The sequence below is a fragment of the Aquarana catesbeiana genome, linkage group LG01 (genome assembly GCF_042186555.1).
Source record: "Aquarana catesbeiana isolate 2022-GZ linkage group LG01, ASM4218655v1, whole genome shotgun sequence".
NCBI lineage: Eukaryota > Metazoa > Chordata > Amphibia > Anura > Ranidae > Aquarana > Aquarana catesbeiana.
Window position 1 is genome coordinate 367,910,668 of NC_133324.1, and position 20,407 is coordinate 367,931,074.

The following is a 20,407-nucleotide window of genomic DNA, read 5'->3' on the forward strand; positions in this document are numbered from 1 at the left end:
CTTTAAATTTTTTTTGTCTCCTAATGGGTTAAAAAATATTTTAAGGGACCTTAAAGTGATACTAAAGTCTTGTTTTGTTTTTCTAAAATAACAAACATGTTATATTTACCTGCTGTGTGCAGGGGTTTTGCACAGAGCAGCCAGATCCTCCTCTTCTCGGATCCCACGACGGCGCTCCTGGCCCCTCCCTCCTGCCGGGGGCGCCCCAGCAGGCACCCTCCCGAGCTGAGGCCCTGTGTGTCCATTCATACACAGAGCCACGGCTCAGCCCCTGCCCCCTCTATCTCCTGATTGGCTTACTGTTTGTGATTGACAGCGAGAGCCAATGGCTCTCGCTGCTGCCAAAAACCAATCAGGAGTGCGTGTTCACAGAGAGCCAAGGTTCTCGTGGACATCGCTGGATTAAGAGAGGGCTCAGGTAAGTATTTGGGGGGGCTGCTGCACACAGAAGGTTTTTTGCCTTCGTGCATAGAATGTGTGAAGGTAACAAACCTTGTGCCTTTACAACCAGAGCTTGCTTTCAGCTGCAGTGGATTTACTAATAATAGTTAAAGTGGCGTTCCACTTCATTATTATAATTTTTTTTTTTTTTTTTTTTAAGTCAGCAGCTACAAATACTGCAGCTGCTGACTTTTAATAATTGGACACTTACCTGTCCCAGGGTCCAGCGATGCGGGGGAACGAAGCCCCGCTCGTCTCCCCCACCTCTCTGCAACGCCGGCATTGTCACTGTGCGGCGCGCTGTGACTGGCCGGGCAATCATCTGGGACCTGTGACGTGTCCCAGATGATTGCCGAGAGGGTGGGGGGGGAGAGGTTAACTTGCTTCCAGCGCCGCGGTGCACCGGGAGGGAGTGGGAGTTTCCACCCCCCCCAAAAAATAACATGCCAAATGTGGCATGTCAGGGGGGTCACCTTGCCTTAAAATGGAAAGTTCAGTTTATGGGTGGAACCCCGCTTTAATTTTGGGGCTTGAACACTTTTTTTTGGTTTTAAGTTTGCTTGATCTTTTTCAATAATTAACACTTCTCTGAAATATTTCTTTTCAGCCTCTTGATGTTGCCCTTGTCTTAAGCGGAGGATGTTATGGTCTTTCTAGAAAATACATGCACTGGCAAGAGGAACTGATAATTGGTGGCACTGTTAAGAATACCAGTAGAAAGCTTATCAGGTAAGAACCTATGTGTTCTGCGCTTTCACCACTGAGGATGCAAAGCAGGCTAATTTAATAAGGTAGTGCAAGAGGCAACAGTGATACAAAGAATAAGAAGATGCCCACAGACATAAGATGATAATTGCCTAATCAGTATTTACAAAGAGAAAAACTCTAATAGTGCAGATTACCCAAGGCTTTCTCTCTTTAGCTGCATATCCACTTCACCTCTGGAAGATTTACCCCCCTTCCTGAGCAGGCCATTTTTTTGCGATACAGCACTGTGTTACCTTAATTGACAATTGCCCGGTCATGCAACACTGTACCCAAATAAAATGTATGTCCTTTTTTTTTTCCTTCAAACAGAGCTTTCTTTTGGTGGTATTTGATCACCTCTGCGGTATTTTATTTTTTGCGCTATAAACAAAAATGACCGACCAATAAAAAAATAAAATAAAAAAAACACAATATTTTTACTTTCTGCTCTAAAACACATTCATTAATAAATTGTAAAAAAGTCTAATTTTTCCATCAGTTTGCAAATATATGTGCAAACCACAGTGCTCACGCCAAGGGACCTCTGTATGTACTGCGGTCCTGACTCTAAATTCCCAGAGCCTCCATAGTAGGGGCACATATACGAATGGATAGATTAAGGGCAGATATGCCTGGAGGGAGCATATATTTGCAAATGTGTGCAAACAAAACTTTGTTTTTAACACAAACTGTTTGGAACAATTTGGTTGTTTTGCAGGCTGGCTGGTAAGTGAGCTGGGAAATCTTTTGTTTGTGATGTGCATTGTTCTTCCATGTGCACCTTGATGCAAAGGCAAGTTTTAGGTTGGGGTGGTTTTTCCACTTTTTTGTGCACCAACCTTCTGGTCAAACCTTTGGTTCAAACGTGGTGGCCGTGGATCATTTTGATAGTCAGGAAAGTCTTGCTCATGCTGTGGAAAGTTTGTTGAAGTAAAGTGGCAAAGTTGCACTTGGATTTCTTGTGAAAAATCGCAGTGGATTCTCTTATGATATGTAAGAGTCTTATTGCCATTGTTATATAATTTAAAGACACTAGGAGTCTTGCTACCTTTTTGTTGTGACTTTTCTTTCTCTTTTTTTTTTTTTTTTTTTTCGCTTATTAATTTAATTTTTTTTTTTTTTTTTGTATACCAACTAATATGCCATGTGCACCAGGCTGGTATCTCTGGGTAGAGGTGTATTAAGCATTTGTTTTTAATTTTGCATAAAAAAAGTAGGCATCACACGAACAGGGTTGGTTGTATTTTTCTTGTTTATGGTATGATCTAACGGGCTAGAAACTTGCAACATTTGCTGTTCTAATCAGTTACAAACTTGTATCTAAATTGGCTTTCATGAATACACAATTACATGAATGTGGTATGATTGCATAGTTAACGAGAGGGAAGAGAGACTTGTACACTTCTGTTTAAACTATAATCACCATTTGTGTACTTCCCGGATTCCTGCAGAGTGTCAAGAGTTTAGTCTGGTACTGCTCTCCAGTGAAGCCAAATATTTAGTGATTGCAGGCAGGTTTCTAGGCATGGCAGAGCAAAATGAAGACTTGTTTTCTAAGATGTGTGATACTGACCTTTTTACTTTTCCTTTACAGGGGGTGGGGGGATTAAATGACTTACAGCCCCGCAGTGTATAATTTTTATATTTCTGTAAAATGTACTTAATTTAGAAAGAGGAATGTTTGAGCATCTACAAGATTTATTGGATTTGCTAATAAAACATGGCTGTGTTTAAAGGAAACCTGGACTCATTTTGTGAACTTTTTTTTTTTGTGTGCGTTTTTTTTTTTTTTTTTTTTTATATACTATATAGTGCCCAGGCATTGCAGACTATGTTTCAGTTAATGACTCCCAAGCAAATGTATGAGCATTTCAAGGGTCATGAGGACATTCACAACATTAATTGGAATGAGGATAAAGCGGCAGCCATTTTGGAAGCTTGGCAACGGACATATGTTCAGGTAAGAGTGAGATTTAATGTTGACAGAGGAACCCAACAACAAGAACCAAATCTTATTTTAGAAACTTCTACATTCTTTCATTTCTCAACTGTCCCTTGACAACAAGCTCTATGACTTCACATGCCAGGTGTACCTTTTTTTTAATGCACATATAAAGCAAAGCATTATTATTATACAGGATTTATATAGCGCCAACCGTTTTATGCAGTGCTTTATACTATAAGGGCAGACAGTACAATTTTAATACAGTAGGAATCCGAGGGCCCTGCTCATTAGAGCTTACAATTGGAGTCCTCACTGGCTGTCCTTGGAGAAAAACAGGGCTTCAAATGCTAGCTCCCTTCTGAAAATGCTAGTTACCTAGCTGTTTGTGCCCCGGTGCTTTGTGGTCTAAACAAGCATGCAACCAGTAAAGTAAGAGGAACGTCAGGACACCAGATCTACATATGTTGGTTCTTTGACACAAAGTATCGAAGCCTTTGGATTAGCAGAACAGCCAGGCAGCTTGTTTTTAACAAGAATAGAATAATCTAGCACTGACAGCATACAGTTTACAGGTTAAAGCCAGATTCCAAGTATGACTTTTTTTTTTTTCATAGTTGTGTGGCCCACATTGGACCAGTGTAAGTATGCATGTGCTATACAGGGCTGATCTCTGTGGAACTTGAAAATCACATTAATAGGCAACGATTCAATGAGGGGGAGAGGCAGGGTGGTGACATCACAATCTCTACCTCATCCAATCAGAGAACGCTTTGCAATCATTGAGAAAGTGCAAAGTATTCTTTGAAAGGCGCCTGTGCCAAGAGAGCCACCTCCCTCTTCTCCAGGGTGACTGCTCGGCATGGATTCTGAAAGCTAGCAGTGCCTACTACAGTGATTTCCAGCTTCTGCAGGGATTAGCCAGATACGACACATGCATACTTACATTGATCCAAGCTGAATGCAGCTATGCGAAAAAAAAAGCCATACCTTTTTAGCATTTCGTTTTAAATCCGGGTCGCTAAGCAGCATGACGGTCTATGAAAAATGTATGTTTCTCATACAAATTCTTGCATAGATGCTGAAAAAAGTTACACTTCCATGAAGAAGTTGTTACATATTTTCATTTACTTTGACAATGATATCTGTTAACTAATTGCCTTGTCATTGGAAAAAAGAGTCAAATGCAGTAGAGGCGCACGCACAGTCACATGCACAAGACAACACATTTAAAAAGTTGATTTGCTCTCAAGTTTAAATGACTTATTCCCTACCTACAATGTGTAATGGCACAAAGAGTATTTTTCTAGCATTTATAGTGTCTTGCCAGGGTGACATTTCCTAATATAGGACGCAGGCAAGGGATACGAGAGATGAAATAAGGAGAAAGTGTGACTTGTAAGGAAAAGTGTCTGGAACACATTAGTGAGCCAAAAAATCTGTTCACAGCTGCAGTCCCATTGGTGAGGTCACGTGACTCTTTTTTGGCCTTTGTTTCCCAGGCACTGATTTCTTCTGAATTGCATGTGACCTTTGTGAATCAACTAACCAATTAAAAACAAAGACACCTCTTCCAGGCAATGTCTAGAGGACCACTGCAGAGCTGTTTGTAGAGGATGAATGATGAATAGACATTGAATGGTTCTGCATCATTCTAGACTTTTCCAGCTCTGCAAATGAGAATGTTCATTGCATTTATTTTAATGCTTGTGTATTTTGTTCAAGAAACCTTTCTTTGGTGATCTAAAAAAAAAAAAAAAAAAAATAACGGAAATCTGTAGGTTTGGTCCTGAAAGTAGTAAGTAAACATTGCAACCAATTGTCTTTTGTAGAACAGTGTCTATATAGGGCACATGATTTGTTCTGGTTGGTTCTGATGCTCCATATCATTTTAGTAGCCCTGCTGTGAAATAAATTATAATATTTTTTTATTTTTATATATATATATATATATATATATATATATATATATATATATATATATATATATATATATATATATATATATATATAATGTGTGTGTGTGTGTGTTTTTTGTTTGTTTGTTTTTTCTGGCAAGATCAAAGAGAAGGAAAGGTACCACTCGCCAACCCAATGCATTCGTATGTAGATGAATGTGGCCTTGGCCACTGCTGCTCCAGCCACGACCCATTGACATGTTTCGCCCCACTCACCGGGGCTTGGTCACAGAGACCTCAAACACAAAGGGCAAGCAAAGGGCCGCATCTGGTCCCCGGGCTACAATTTGAAGACCACTACTATAGAGGGATATGCTTTGTTTATTTCACTTGAGGTTGACAACCACTTTGTCATCCTTCTTTTTAGGCTGTACATCAAAGTGTTCCACAAAACTCCACTCAGAAAGTTCTCCCTTTTACCACAACAACACTGGACGACATTCTCAAATCATTCTCCGATGTCAGCGTCATTAGAGTTGCCAGTGGGTACCTGCTAATGGTGAGTTGAGTCTGTTGTGGATGTTAACTGCAGGGAAATGAAGGCATGGGGATTTGACATGTAATATGTTAACATGCATGGTAAAGAAGTTGTTCTTCCCCAGTAAGCTGCCAGAAGATGAAGGTGACCTGTTGCATTTTAATGCGGTTTGCTTTTGTTTCCAAATGTTTCATTACAGCTTGCCTATGCCTGTTTAACCATGCTGAGGTGGGACTGTGCCAAGTCTCAGGGTGCCGTGGGGCTAGCTGGAGTTTTGCTCATTGCACTTTCAGTGGCTGCTGGATTGGGCCTGTGTTCATTGATTGGGATTTCCTTTAATGCTGCAACAACTCAGGTATTAATCAGATTATTGGCTTGATGCATGATTTGTACAGGTGCAGATTTTATAAATTGTGCAGTGGTTTCATTCTTGTAAGCTGCTCTTTATTTAACCGCCTCAATACCGGGCCTATTCTGGCACTTCTCTCCATGTAAAAATCATCATTTTTTTTGCTAGAAAATTACTCAGAACCTCAAAACATAGATTTTTTTTTTTTTTTTTTTTTTTTTTTTTTAGCAGACACCCTAGGGAATAAAATGGCGCTCATTGCAACTTTTTATCTCGCATGGTATTTGCACAATAATTTTTCAAACGCCTTTTTTTTGGAAAAAAAACAGTTTCATGAATTAAAAAATAACAAAACAGTTAAGTTAGCCCAATTTTTTTGTACAATATGAAAGATGATGTTACGCCGAGTAAATAGATACCTAACATGTCATGCTTTAAAATTGCGCACAATCATGGAATGGCGCCAAACTTCATAACTTAAAAATCTCCATAGGCGACGCTTTAAAATTTTTTACAGGTTACCAGTTTAGCGTTACAGAGGAGGTCTAGTGCTAGAATTGTTGCACGCTGCGATACCTCACATGTGTGGTTTGAGCAGCGTTTACATATGTGGGCGGGACCTGCATGTGCGTTCGCTTCTGAGCGTGAGCTACCGGGGACAGGGGCGTTTTTTTTTTTTTTTTACTTAATTTTCTTTTACACTTTTTTTTTTTTTTTATTACTTTTATTCCTATTACAAGGAATGTAAACATCCCTTGTAATAGGAATCTATGTGACAGGTCCTCTTTAAGGAGAGATGCGGGGTCAATAAGACCCCACATCTCTCCTCCAGGCTGAAAAGCATGAGATCGGAAAAAAAAATGTTCCCGATCTCATGCTGACAGCCGCGATCGCGGCTTCGGTTATTTCCGGGAACCCGGGCGTGACGTCATAACATCGTGCCCGGGCCTCCGACGGTCACCAGTCATCTCTATCGTCCTCATCCGGCTCCGGCCGATTCATTCTCCGGCTTCCGGTGGCACGAGAGAGCCCGGAGAAGCACCGGATGGTGGCGGGACAGGGGGGCGTCCCCTCCTCATCGCCTATAAGAACGATCAAGTGGCGGAACTGCCGCTATGATCCTTATTATCGTGCACAGAATCGCTGGCTAAAAATAATGATATCTGAATGATGTCTGCAGCTACAGGCATCATTCAGATATCTCTCCCCCCCCCCGAAGTCCAGGACGTTTATATACAGTGGCCGGTTTTGAAGTGGTTAAAGTGGTTGTAAACCTCAGTCATGAAATCTGAACTAAGCACATCTCTCTGTAGTGTTTACTTGTCTATCTCCAAAGCTTTAAGTGTTTCTCTCTGGTGCTTCCTTCCTCTGTTATCAGCATGAGTCACTTCTGAGAAGTTTTCCTGCCACATGTTTTAACAGAGGGAGCTCAGCACACAGCTTGTCTATTCACAACACAGTTCTGTATCCTTCCTTCAATCCTGTGCAGTGTGTGGAGAGGGGTGTTTCCCTTTCCTCCAATCATCTCTGGCACACTGTTAACTGAAGCTCTCCACCCCCTCCTCTCTGCTTGTCACAGATGTAGAAGGGTTTTATCACAAATCTGCACTTTTAAAGGGATGCAGAGAGGATAAGACTGCAGATAAACAAGTAAAACGTATGCAGGAGGATTTGTTTAATCTGTTTATCACCGGAGGCTATTCACTTCACTGGGTATATTTACAACCACGTTAAGTCGACTTTTAATAACAAACCAATCAGCAGGTCACTTTGATTTGCTGCTGTTAATATCGGATATTTCTTCTGTCATTTAAAGGTTTATTGCTGTCTTATAGTATATTTACATTTGTGGTCTTTCTCTGCAGCAATCCTTTAGTGTAAAAAAGGCTTTAAACTGGCCGAAAGACCAATGTTAAAATGGTCTTCTAGCTGAAAGGCTGAATATAAATCCGTTTTGTCTAACCATGATAAATTCCATTTTGGGTACATTTGTGACAGCCAAAGATGCGTGCATACGGTATTGACTGCCTGCTTTGTTCCCAACAGGTTTTGCCTTTTCTTGCTCTTGGGGTTGGTGTTGACGATGTATTTCTATTGGCACATGCATTTAGTGAAACTGGCCAAAATAAAAGGATTCCATTTGAGGTAATTACAATCTTTCGGATGAAGAATGCCTTTGTTCACACAGGTATTTTTCCAGGAGGCATGCATTGTTTTTTGTGAATATTTGATTCCTTAACATTTGGATGCTGCTAAAGAAAAAAAACTTTCCAGACATCATTTCCAGACTATAGGGGTGGTAGAGGTCATAGACAGACATGCCTCCACTCTATAAAAACCAAAATAAAAGAGATGAACTTGCTAAACTGTGGGGCAAATTTATAAAGCTGCAGAGGTATGTCATTTAAAATGCATGCGCCTGGAAGATTCACCTTCCATGAATTTCCAAATGAACTGCTTTTATAAATATTGCACTAAAAGTCAGAAGCTTCCAGCTGAATCTGTACTGGTTAAAACCACTAGAACAAATTACTTATTAGTTAGCTGGATACAGACATTCCATTTGGGGGGGGGGGGATATAACTGCAGTATGCATATGTTCATGGTTTGCTAGTTGTTTAGCACTCTTATGATAAACAGAGACGAACAGGTTTTGGGTGGCAAGTACCTGATGCTGGTATTTTAATGCACATAACTTTACCCAAGCACTCAGGCTGACCCACTGTTTAAAAGAAAAAAAAAAAGTGAACCACTAATAATTTTTAATTGAAAGTTATCTTTCTTTGAACAATTAATGCTTAAGCTAACCTTGAAATGCTTAATGTGCATCTACTCCTTAACTGTTTACCTTGTCTTATAAGCTCACCCTTAAACTGAACACTTGACCTTAAACTGATTCTACTGTACTTTAAGTGATCAAAAATGTGTCATACTTGCAATGGTTTGCAGCCCCCTTCTCGGGTCCCCTGCTGGTGTTCCTGGCTCCTCCCCTATTCCGAGTGCCCCCATAGCAAACCGCTTGCTCTGGGGGAACTCTCCTTTTGTGCTTACTCCTGAGCTCTGCTCTGTGTGTCCATTGACACACAGTGCTGCTCAGCCCCGCTCACTCCTCACTGGCTGTAATTGACAGCAGCAGGAGCCAATGGCTCCTGCTTCTGTCTTTAAACCAATGAGGAGGGGGAGAGCTGCTGTTCTCATGCAAATCGCTGAATCGAGCTCGGGTAAGTATAAGGGGAGGGGGAGAGTTGAATGCAGAAGGTTTTTCACCTCAATGCAGAGAATACACGAAGACAAAAAAAAAAAAAAAGTATTCTGCCTATTTAGACCCACTTTAAGTGTATATCAGATCCCAATAAAAGCATAAAAACATTTGCAGTTCATCCCTGAAATACATGCACATTTCCCCGTGTTTTGTCCCTTTTAAAGACCTTGCAGGTACAGAAGACCTGTTGATGTGCAAAAAATGCACTCGGCTTCCTGTTTTGGGCTGACAACACACAGCATTCTGTGACCTGAGTGTTGTCAGCCTTGCCCAACAACATAAAGACCAGTCATTCTGTAGTTCTGACATGAGGACTAGGAGAACACAGAAAGTGGGTGCAGGACTGCCCAGAATTTTTAGACATCCACAGGTATTTGTGTTTTTTTTTTTTTTTTGTTTTTTGCACTTCTCAATAATCAATGGTATATTTAACAGGCCAAAGGGAGCAAAAAAGAAAAGCTAATTGTTGGCGTTTACATAGATTTTAAAATCTTGACCCTAACCTTGGGGCCCAATTGAAGCCACAGACATTGTAATTACAACCTCAGTTTTCATAGTCCTTTTTCTACTTTATCATTCTTTCACCAATTGCTTAGTTGGTTAAAAAATAGTATCAGAATTTGACCACATTTCCCAGTGCATTCTAATCTAATAGACACCTCTAATACAGCGATTGAGGACTAAAAAGGCAAACTTGTAAGACCCCCTAAAAACCCAGATTTCACTTATTTCAGCACAGAAGTGAGACCACAACAAAAGATTTAGCTTTGCTTGCTTAAAGCGGAGTTCCTCCAAAAGTGGAACTTCTGCTCATTTGTTGCCCCCTCGGTGCCACATTTGGCATCTTTCGTCTTTGTCTTTGTCAGATATCCTGTTCCCACTTCCGGGAGCCACCGCCGTGGCTGTTGACATCACGGCTCGGCTCCCTCCTCCTTCCCCTGCTGCCGGGCTAGTAGGAGAGAGGAGCGCATGCGCAGTAGGGTTCCCGACGTGAAGCCGTAAGGCTACACTGCCGGGTTCCCTTATTCGAATGACGGCGGCAGCACTCGACAGCTGATGGAAATGTCAGCTGTGGTGCTGACGTCGCTGGACTCCAGGACAGGTAAGTGTCCTATTATTAAAAGCCAACAGCTACAGTGTGTGTAACTGCTGGCTTTTAATTTTTGCAGCGGTGGGCGTTCCTTACGCTTTAACTAGATTTAATTGCTAAAGTTTGATTCCTGATTCATTGGGATGCAGCAGATTGATAGTCCTTACATAAGAAAACCTAAAACTGGTGCTGGTTCCAAAACATAAGTTATTTGAAAGTCATATTTTTTATTTATTTCTTTTTTTTTATTCTATACCAGGACAGAACTGGGGAGTGCCTAAAAAGGACAGGAGCTAGTGTAGCTCTGACTTCAATCAGCAATGTGACCGCCTTCTTCATGGCAGCTCTGATACCTATTCCTGCACTCAGGGCATTCTCACTCCAGGTAACAAGTTTTTCATTGTTAAAAATATTTAAAAAATGGTCATGTTTTACAGACAGTTATATGTATTTTTAGTTACCATTTACTTCAGAAGGTAAAATATTATTTGTATTTTTTTTTTTTTTTATTGTTTGCTGTTTAATTTTTATTTCATGATCAAAAACAGATTTGTAAGTGCTGCCTTTAGTGGCTGTCCATATGACAGATAAGGCAAATGGCAGCTGCAAGAAAATCAATTACAGAGTAAAACTAGAGTGGAGCCTTTGATGCAGCCCTACCCATAGACATGCACTTAGGCTAGAGGTGCAGTTAAGTGTAATCACAGTACTGCATAATTAAACGGGATGTTCTTAGTATGCATATATAGTATATTAAGCAAAGATGACTGTCGTCATATGCATACACTATTACAAACCATAAACTGAAACAAGGTATTTAAAACTTGCTCACATCACCTGGCGATCTGGCCAGTAACACACCTCCTATAATAGGATACCTCCAATCTGGATGAAGGAGCAGAAGACACCTTTGTACAGCAGCATTGTCAGTCTTGGGGGAGGGGAGTGTTAGTTGTACTAGCAGATTAAGGTACACTAACAATTGGAAGCCATACTCCTGCTAACACTTTTTAAGCAGCTACAGCAACCGTTTTTTCCCTTTTGGGATAACTGTTTTACATAAAAGCTGGTCATTTGAAGCACCCCTGTCAATGGTAAATGGTTTGTCTCATCCTTCTAACTGCCACATCTGCAGGGCAGCTTGTTCTTTTGAAAAAACAGATTTGCCCGGATCACCAGGTAAAAATAAAGTAAAAGAAAACAAATACAGCCATCACATATAAGAATTAGCTGCAGTATAATAAATGTTTGAATTTAGGTTTATTACCACTTTAAATGGCATTTGGAGCCTTTATACAGTCAAGGGTGTGTCCTCAAGGTCATGACATGATGTGAGTGTGTGATGTATGTGTGGAGCTCTGCGTAAATTGACAGCGTTATATGGTACCTTAAAATAAATAATAATATAATAGATGAGCATCTTAATGAGACACAATGTACAGGGATAGGGACAATTGTACACATGCACCCACACTCAGGTTGAACTGGATGGACTGATGTCTTTATTCAACCTTACTAACTATGTAACTATGTAATTGATGTTGCATCAATTACTGGATGGACTGATGTCTTTATTCAACCTTACTAACTATGTAACTATGTAATTGATGTTGCAATTGATTCATTCTCTGCAGATCAAAAAATATTGTGTTTATTCTTCTATAGAATATATCATTAAAAGCATTTTAGCAAAAGCAAATCACAGCAGCTTTGGCCTCTGTCTTTGCATTGTCTGTCACCTTTTCTAACCTCTGTCTGTAGGTAATAATAGGCAATGCTGGAGTCATATATTGCGCAAAAAGCAGCTTTTCACAATAGCTGCATAAAAAAGGGAGTTACTAAGGGGCAGCTGTAATGTGGAGCTTGAGCTGACAGGCATCCACCCACTCTCCCTGTGTGGTCTGCCAGGAATGGCAAAGAAAACACACATACCTTGGGCAGGGCCCCATCTGAGAAGGCATGCTAGCTTTTCCCTGAGTAGTTCCAACACAGACCTCCCATTCTTCTCTGACATCAGTTACAGGCAGAGTGCTCCACATTTCCAAACACTGCAGCACAGAAACTCTACAACTGCTTTCAATGTTACCAAATAGGAAAGATTTGTATAGTCTGGCTGATCTGAGCTGATCAGTTGCTGTGACAGATACATGGCCTCGTTTAGCAAAGTCTGAAGGAACAAATATGTTTGTATTGCTTCAAAGTAACCACTGTATTTCAGGTTAGAATCAAATTGCTTGCTGTGGTGGATACAGACAGTTCTTTATTCACCCATGCTTTGATAAATAAGCCCTGATGTGTACTGTGTGTCCTATAGCTATTGCTAATGGTGCAGGTTTTTCATTGAACATCACTTAAATTTTACCTATCTTTTTCTCTAATATCCAAATGATAAATGTATATAAACCCATGCAATATTGTTGACATGCTAACACTATGGGGTGGATTTACTGAAGACAAATTGGCTTTACAAGGGAACTTTCCCTCAACTTGGTGAATGATGTAAAGAAGCTCTGCTGACTTCCATCATCCAATCATGTGCACGAAAAAAACTTTTTTCCCCTCTCTAATGTGATTGGGTGCTCTTTACTGGGTTAATTTTCACCACATTTTCAAAGTTAAGTGAAATTTTCTTTCAAAGCCAATCACCTGTGTGCTTTTAGTAAATCAACCCCAATATATCTAATTGGTGATGTGGTAAAATGAAAAGGAGAAGCCTTATGCTACCTATATATAATTCTTTTTTTCAGTTTCTATACTTTGAAAATCATACTTAAAGCAGAAAACATGCTCAGGTCTATTCCCATCTTTATCGGCTGTCTTGGTCTAGCTAGAATATCATTTTACTGGATTACTTTCAGTAAGAGATGTCTATGATGATCCTCATTTTTCTTTTTTTCAGTGTCATTGTAAAGCGGTGTGTAATGTTCTTATGAAGTTCAAGGAGTGTTTGTGAATGCTTTCTTTGATTTATTGCAGGCTGCCGTTGTAGTTGTCTTCAACTTTGCCATGGTTCTGCTGATATTTCCTGCTATTCTGAGCATGGACCTGTATCGAAGGCGAGATCGAAGGCTGGACATCTTCTGCTGCTTCAGCAGGTGAATCTTTGTAGAAAGAGCGCAAAATTATGTTGTTCCCATTACAGCCAATTGATGATTTTTCAGTCCTGACTTCACCCTTAAATTGTGATAGCCTAAAACAATGATATGCAATTAGCGGACCTCCAGCTGTTGTAGATCTACAAGTCCATGAGGCATAGCAATACTCTGACAGCCACAAGCATGACACCCAGAGGCAGAGGCATGATGGGACTTGTAGTTTTGCAATAGCTGGAGGTCTGCTATTTGCATATCCCTGCTCTAAAGTTTCATTAGTGAGAGTAATCCTTTTTTCCCAGTTATGTTTCTTGCCCGTAGACCAGTATCTCTGCACTAAACCCTTTATTCCAATAGATTGGTTGCTTACCCTCTTGCATAATGGGGGTTACAACTTACAGGGGTGTGTCCTTGAGGTCATGCATGACAAGCAGCAGTAAGCTTTAGCATAAACCCAATTATGTGTTGGCCTTTTGAGTGACAGTTCTCCTATTGTGATTTGGAGGATTAGCAAGCAGTTCTCAAGTGTAAGAACTGCATTTAAAGAATAAGTTGACCTGTTGTTGTTGTTGGTTTTTTTTTGTTCGTGTTTTGGAGTCTGGAAAGCCTTGCACCAGCGATCAGTAGATCGCTAGTTGGTGCCATGTAGGTCTCCTGCAGACTCCGTGTAAGCTGTCTGCCCATACATGGGGCAGGCAGGTTCATGCTGACAGGAAGACTTAATGAATTACCACATCGCTCAACAGGGCTGTGGTAGTTCATTGAAAATGCAAAGGACATCGATACTTGTAGTTCATTCATTCACAGAACTCTGTGAATGAATGACGCAGGTGTGTGCTACAGGAACTTCTCCCAGTACTGCTGTCACACAGAGGCAGTGGATTCACTTGTGGCTGCAGGAGCAGGAACATGTTCCACGGTCCACCCTAAAAACGGATGGAACATGTGACGTTCCGAAGGTTAACTTATCCTTTAAAGGTAAAAAGGGGGAGGGGGGCTGCGTTTTAAAGATAATGGGGGGGGGGGGTTGTTCTACATGAGAACACAGGGACAGCTCTGTGCAACTTTCTGTATACAAAAAAAAAGAAGTGTGTGAGCTTGTTAAAGGCCACATCTACACTCCAGGGGTAGGCAACCTTAAAGAGGTGGAGATCTACCTGAACAACACGGGAGAAGTCACAGATGAACGGACACAATATCGCTTCATCACACCTGATTTAAGCCTCTAATTGCCGTACTACCGTGTCGCAATTGCGTGCATTGCACGGCATTCTTGGGTTTAAATCAGGTGATGAAGAAGCAACAGATCGCCTCTTTACCACCTGTCAACACACAAACTCTGGTCACTTTTCAGAGGAGAAGCAGTGCCTGCTGCACCTGTGAATGAGCCCTTAGTTGCATTCGGTAGCGGCACCCTTAGGGCTCGTTCACACTAAAGTTAGGGGTTGGTAAAACAGCAGGGATAATAGAAGTCTGTGGCTAAGTGCAGCAAACCTGCAGGTACACTGCACTGCACCCGCTTTGTGGTTAAACCGCAATGCATCAGTGTGAGAGCAGCCCTATGCTATTATGCCCAGTGTATTGCTTCACTCTGACATGAAGATCTCTTCTTTGCTGCTGCTGGCACCATTCTGGAGACAGCCAGCCCGGATAAGAGGTGGGGTGCAGTTGGTATCACTCCGCACGAGACACTTGCCAGAACTACAGAGGAGCCATCAGCTTATGTGGCTCTTGCTCCCTACTACAGATCTAACTTTACAGTAATCCCTCTGCATGTCATTTTTTGATGTTCTGGAATGGTGGGTCAGCAAGCCCAGACCAAGATCTAGCAGTTACCTGTCCATGATTTACTGGTAGATCGCGATCTACAGGTTGTTGACCCCCGCTCCTAGATGTCATCCCACCCATCCATAAAAAAGAGGCCCACACATATGCTTTGTAGTTTGTAAGAGGTCACTGTGTCAGTATAGTGACTGCCCATTAAACCTGCATATATGCCTGAGCAGGGCATAGTGCTTGTGATTTTGAGGTGTTTTTTGGGAGTTTTAACAAGTTTTGTGTAAGTGTTTTTGCACGTGTATCAAGGTTCGGATATTTATTTCTTGGGCTGGCAAAGGGATAAGAGCAGTTCTATAGGAGAAGATGTTGATTTTTCTGGCTTAAACTCAAAGAGAAACGCATGTTTGCATATTGAGCGTAGGTTGGCATAGTGAAACTGAAGAATGGTCAAATGTGAAAGAAGATGGATTTATACTTCTCCAGTGGCATATTTTAACTCGTTTGATTCTGAAAGACCCAATAAAAGCAAATTTTCTTAAAAAAAATAAAATTAATACTTCGGGTTTAATTTTTAAAATTGCACACATTTCAGTCTTTCACTTGGTTTTGGTGTCTGTTATATTTGTGTATGCCCAGAATTTAGCTTTTAGTCCCTGTCTGCAGCACTTGTTCCCTTGTTTACACCCTTGTAAAACCTTCAAAAATTAAAAACTTGGAAAAACACGTTTATGTTGCATAGAGAACAAATGGTTTACAGAGGTAGACAATTATGTAGCTTTTCATTGTAATGGCCCTTTTATTGTGGTTTAATGATTTGATGCTACTTTTTGATTAAGCTCTGCTTGAATTGTACTAAGTCATGTTATCCTTTTTCTTCTAGTCCCTGTGTCAGTAGAGTGATTCAGATTGAACCCCAAGCATATCTGGACAGTAATGATAATACACGCTACAGCCCTCAACCACCCTACAGCAATCACAGCTTTGCTCACGAGACTCAAATCACCATGCAGTCAACTGTCCAGCTGCGGACAGAGTATGACCCAAGGACTCAGTCTTATTATACTACAGCGGAGCCTCTTTCAGAAATATCTGTCCAGCCGACTCTCTCAACACCCCATGATTCCAGTAGTCAGACACCAGAAGGCACAAGTTCTACCCGGGACCTGCTTACTCAGTTCTCAGAGTCTGGTCTTTTATGCCCTGAGCCTTCCTGTTCAAAATGGACTCTTTCCGCATTTGCTGAGAAGTACTATGCCCCATTCTTGTTAAAACCAAAAGTAAAGGTAAGTTCCTACGCAAAGACACTGTGCAGTTATACACATGCAAGAAGTTCTAAATAAAATGACTTGGTTGTCTTAAAGTGGTTGTAAACCGCTGGTTGGTTTTTTTGTTTTTTTATGACCTGCAAGGTAAAGGCATAATGTCCTAGTATGCATCGCATACTAGGACATTATACAAAACTTACCTGAAATTGAAGCCCTCCAGCGTCCATCTTCTCCTGGTCTTCCTTCTGGATCCGCAGCTTCCGGCCGGAGCCGCGATGACGCCACTCCCACGTGTGCGCAGGGGAGTCGTCATTCACGGCACACGCATCTGAAGGAAAGGCACGGGTGGCTGTTCCTTTAGAGCGTATATGCCGATTACGTAATCTGCTGCATTTATTGTAACTATTTCCTAAACTGCGTACCTTATTATACTCTTGCCTATAGGTACAAATTATGCACAGGAGTTTACTTCCTCTTTTTAAATTTTTTTTTTTTTAAAGCAGAATGCAAAAAATGTTGGTGATATTTACTTCTCCAAATTTTCTGCATCTGATATGTTTCTGGGAGTGTTGATAGCTTGTTTTCCCACTTTGGTTCCATTCACTACCTCTACATTTTCTTGGAGTACAGTAGTTACATAGGGGCTGGGGGAAATGAATACAATGTGAAGCAAGAAAACGGGCATGAAACACAGCTGGAAATATGACAGCTGCTGAAGATTCTTCAACAGCGTAGATTTTTAAAAGCGCAAAATTAGGACTCCCCTCCCCTCGGAGAGGCGAGTAGTAGTTTTTTTTTTATTGCAGGCTGCTTTTTTGATAAGATAAGGCAAGAGAATCCCTTCAAGTACATTTCTATTTGCAGCCAAGGTGTGTGACCTTTTGACAGAATGAATTTAGATAAATGCATACTCAGAAATGCCAAATAGTTACACAGTTGCTTCTGGTTGTTATTGTGTACTGCTGAAGGCAGAACAAGTATTAAACAGTTGAATACACTTTACATTATTTTATTATGTGATGTCCATTAATTAATTTAAATCCAATGCATTGATTATTTTGATAGTGAGACTGGGATGAAGATAAAATAAAATGCCATTGGCAGGTAATCAAACTCTAGAATCCAGTGATAATATAGAGATTTTATTCAGAATTGCATACAATGATATTGAGATGCAAATGTTGACATAATGATGCAAAATAGTCTAGCAAGACTGTTTTCTGTATTTATACTGGTATTAAAAAAAAAAGTGTCAATATTACCATAGAGTATGCAGTAAAAATTCCAACACATACATATTTAAAGAAATAAAATAAGGGATGGGACTTTACACTCAGTTTAAGTCAACAGAGTGCCATATTGGACCTGGAACTTCAAAATGGATATACATTGCACATGATATGGCAGTGGAGGTGATATGTATGAACTATGTGTATGTAAAGCAATATGTTTTTCCTTCTTTTGATACTCGGTATGCATATTATGCAATGGGACAATCCTTTGTCTAAGAATGGACTTATGAAAAGGAGCTATATCCTTTTTGCCTATAAGCGTTCACAGACGATGTGGGATAGATTTGAACACACACTTTAATGTTTATATAATATAGTGACTCTAAATATATTTAGATCCAACTGAGCAATTATGGGGATTTATTTTGGATTTTAGATTGTCTGTGTGTTTTGTACAATTAAAGTGGATTGGTATGATGCATTGGCCTAGACGTGTGTGTGTGTGTGTGTGTGTGTGTGTGTGTATGTATGTATATAGATAGATATACCCAGTTCAGATTTGGTTCAGTCCATAACTAGTTTTTCTATTTAAATAAATAAAATAAGGGGCAAGTTGAGGGTTTGGTAATATTTTTTTCATACTTTTTAGTCTGTAACAAACCTACATTTCTGTTGTTCAGCTGTTCCACCATCTGACTGTTGTGTTTCCATCTCTAGGTTGCAGTCATATTTTTTTTCTTGGCCTTGCTTAGCATCAGCCTATATGGCACCACCCGGGTACGAGATGGTCTGGATCTCACAGATATTGTTCCTCGAGAAACTCGGGAGTATGATTTCATAGCAGCACAGTTTAAGTATTTTTCATTCTACAACATGTATGTGGTGACGCAGAAAGCCGACTATCCTCGTTCCCAGCGCTTGCTTTATGATCTGCACAAGAGCTTTGCCAATGTCAAGTATGTTCTCTTGGAAGGCAACAATCAGCTTCCCAAAATGTGGCTGCATTATTTCAGAGATTGGCTACAAGGTAAGAATACACCAGATTCAAAAATAAATTGTGGTCTTCTGAGTTTGACTTTTAAAGTTTGTGTCTGTCTCATGCTGTTTAGAGGCAATCATGTTGTGACCAGAATCCACAGGGAGATAATGCAGGCTGTGACTTCATTGCAGCTTGATGAAATCTCTTTGTAATTCTAGTAGTTTAACTAATTACGTACTAATAACGTATTTATCGGCGCATATCATATCATGCCCATCAGTGCAGCGTCGCCAATGCCCATCAGTGCAGCGTCGCCAATGCCCATCAGTGCAGCGTCACCAATGCCCATCAGTGCAGCGTCACCAATGCCCATCAGTGCAGCATCACCAATGCCCATCGGTGCATCCTTATCAGTGCATGGAAATTAGAGGCGCCAGATTACACAAATCGAGCATCTTCGGTTTAATCGGCGGCCACTGTAATACGAAGTCCCGCCTCCTGGACCGCCTGACAGACAGAACACTGGTCCAATGCAGGCATGTGTGACAGCCACCAAGTAAACAGGAGATCCTTGCTCTGTGTAATTTGGCGGCGCTTGCCCCTCCCCTCCCCTCTCCCCCCCTCCCCTCCCCTCCGAGGCAGCCCAGGTAAAATATCAGAGTAGAGCACGCCCACATGATTCGCCCTCTATTTTCAGGGGGGAACAGTGCGTGTTATACGCCGATAAATACGGTATGTCGCCAGTTTCCAGTAAATCCATCAATTCCCTGGCATAGTGTTTAAAGTAGTGCTATCATGAAAAACTATCCATAGTGTTCGCAAAAGTATATAAATGTTCCCAGAACACTGGATTTTTTTCATTGTATGGATGTTTTCAGTGTGAATTGGGGCAGCTTGTATGCTATCAACCATTTTAGGCTGGGAAAACACTGACTGCAGTCCTTTAGTGTGATTAATATACTGGAAGTTAGCCATGTGTGTGTTGAAATAGGACTGCTGTTTTTATAGACGTCAGATTGTATTAATCCTAAAAATGATTGCTTCTTCTATGCATAGACAACAGCTGCACTTATTAATGTCTCTGTTGTAAACTACTTATTGTATTCCAGTGGTTTACCATGACTGCTTCCTAGGAACCTGAGTAGATCCTTTTTTTGGCAATATGTTCTATGGAAGACAGCTTCACTTGGTGGTTGGCAGAATGTTGCACTAGTAAGGCTTTAAAAGTGTCCATAGACGTTGCACACAAGATAGATGTTATCCATGGATTTTGCCTCAAATACAAGTCTTCTGGTGAATTAGATGACCTTTGAAGATCAGTACAAGAAAAGGATAGTTATTCCCAGCTAAGAGCCCATTCTGATCTATGCATTCTGGTACTACTCTGGTATGCTGCAGTGCCATTCAGTTTGAATGCATCCCAACCCATTATAACGATTGTGGCCAATGCTCCTGTACTGCAGCTTACAACAATGACATATTGAAAGTCAGAATATAAATTGCTAGTAAGTGTATAAGAGGGGTCTTCAAAAAGTATCTGCATAATATAGAGTAAAAAAAGTGCGGAAACTTTTTGAGGAACCCTCATAATATTGGTTTGTGGCATTTCCTTTTTTTTTTTTTTTTTTAATTTATTGTGAGCTGTATTGTTACCTGGGCACTGGAGGTTTCAGTTTGCCAGTCACTTCACAGCTGAGACCTTTGAGGCTCAAGGGTCCACAGTTTCAACAAACAAGTTATTTCATGCCCATTAGACAATGGAGCAGGATATTACCAGCCACAAGCTTAATTTT

The 20,407-nt window shown here is 40.7% G+C and overlaps 1 protein-coding gene across 2 annotated transcripts in view; it reads left to right on the forward strand.

The window, feature by feature from the left end:
• Positions 1-20,407, forward strand: part of PTCH1 (patched 1) — a 138,576-nt gene that overhangs the window by 85,238 nt on the left and 32,931 nt on the right. For both annotated transcript variants that reach the window (XM_073633161.1, XM_073633152.1), the window contains exons 7-15: positions 1,049-1,170; positions 3,001-3,148; positions 5,456-5,587; positions 5,766-5,921; positions 7,962-8,060; positions 10,527-10,652; positions 13,244-13,362; positions 16,019-16,421; positions 18,353-18,662. In XM_073633161.1, coding sequence (XP_073489262.1) covers positions 1,049-1,170; positions 3,001-3,148; positions 5,456-5,587; positions 5,766-5,921; positions 7,962-8,060; positions 10,527-10,652; positions 13,244-13,362; positions 16,019-16,421; positions 18,353-18,662 — 1,615 coding nt within the window. The remainder of the gene's footprint in view (positions 1-1,048; positions 1,171-3,000; positions 3,149-5,455; positions 5,588-5,765; positions 5,922-7,961; positions 8,061-10,526; positions 10,653-13,243; positions 13,363-16,018; positions 16,422-18,352; positions 18,663-20,407) is intronic.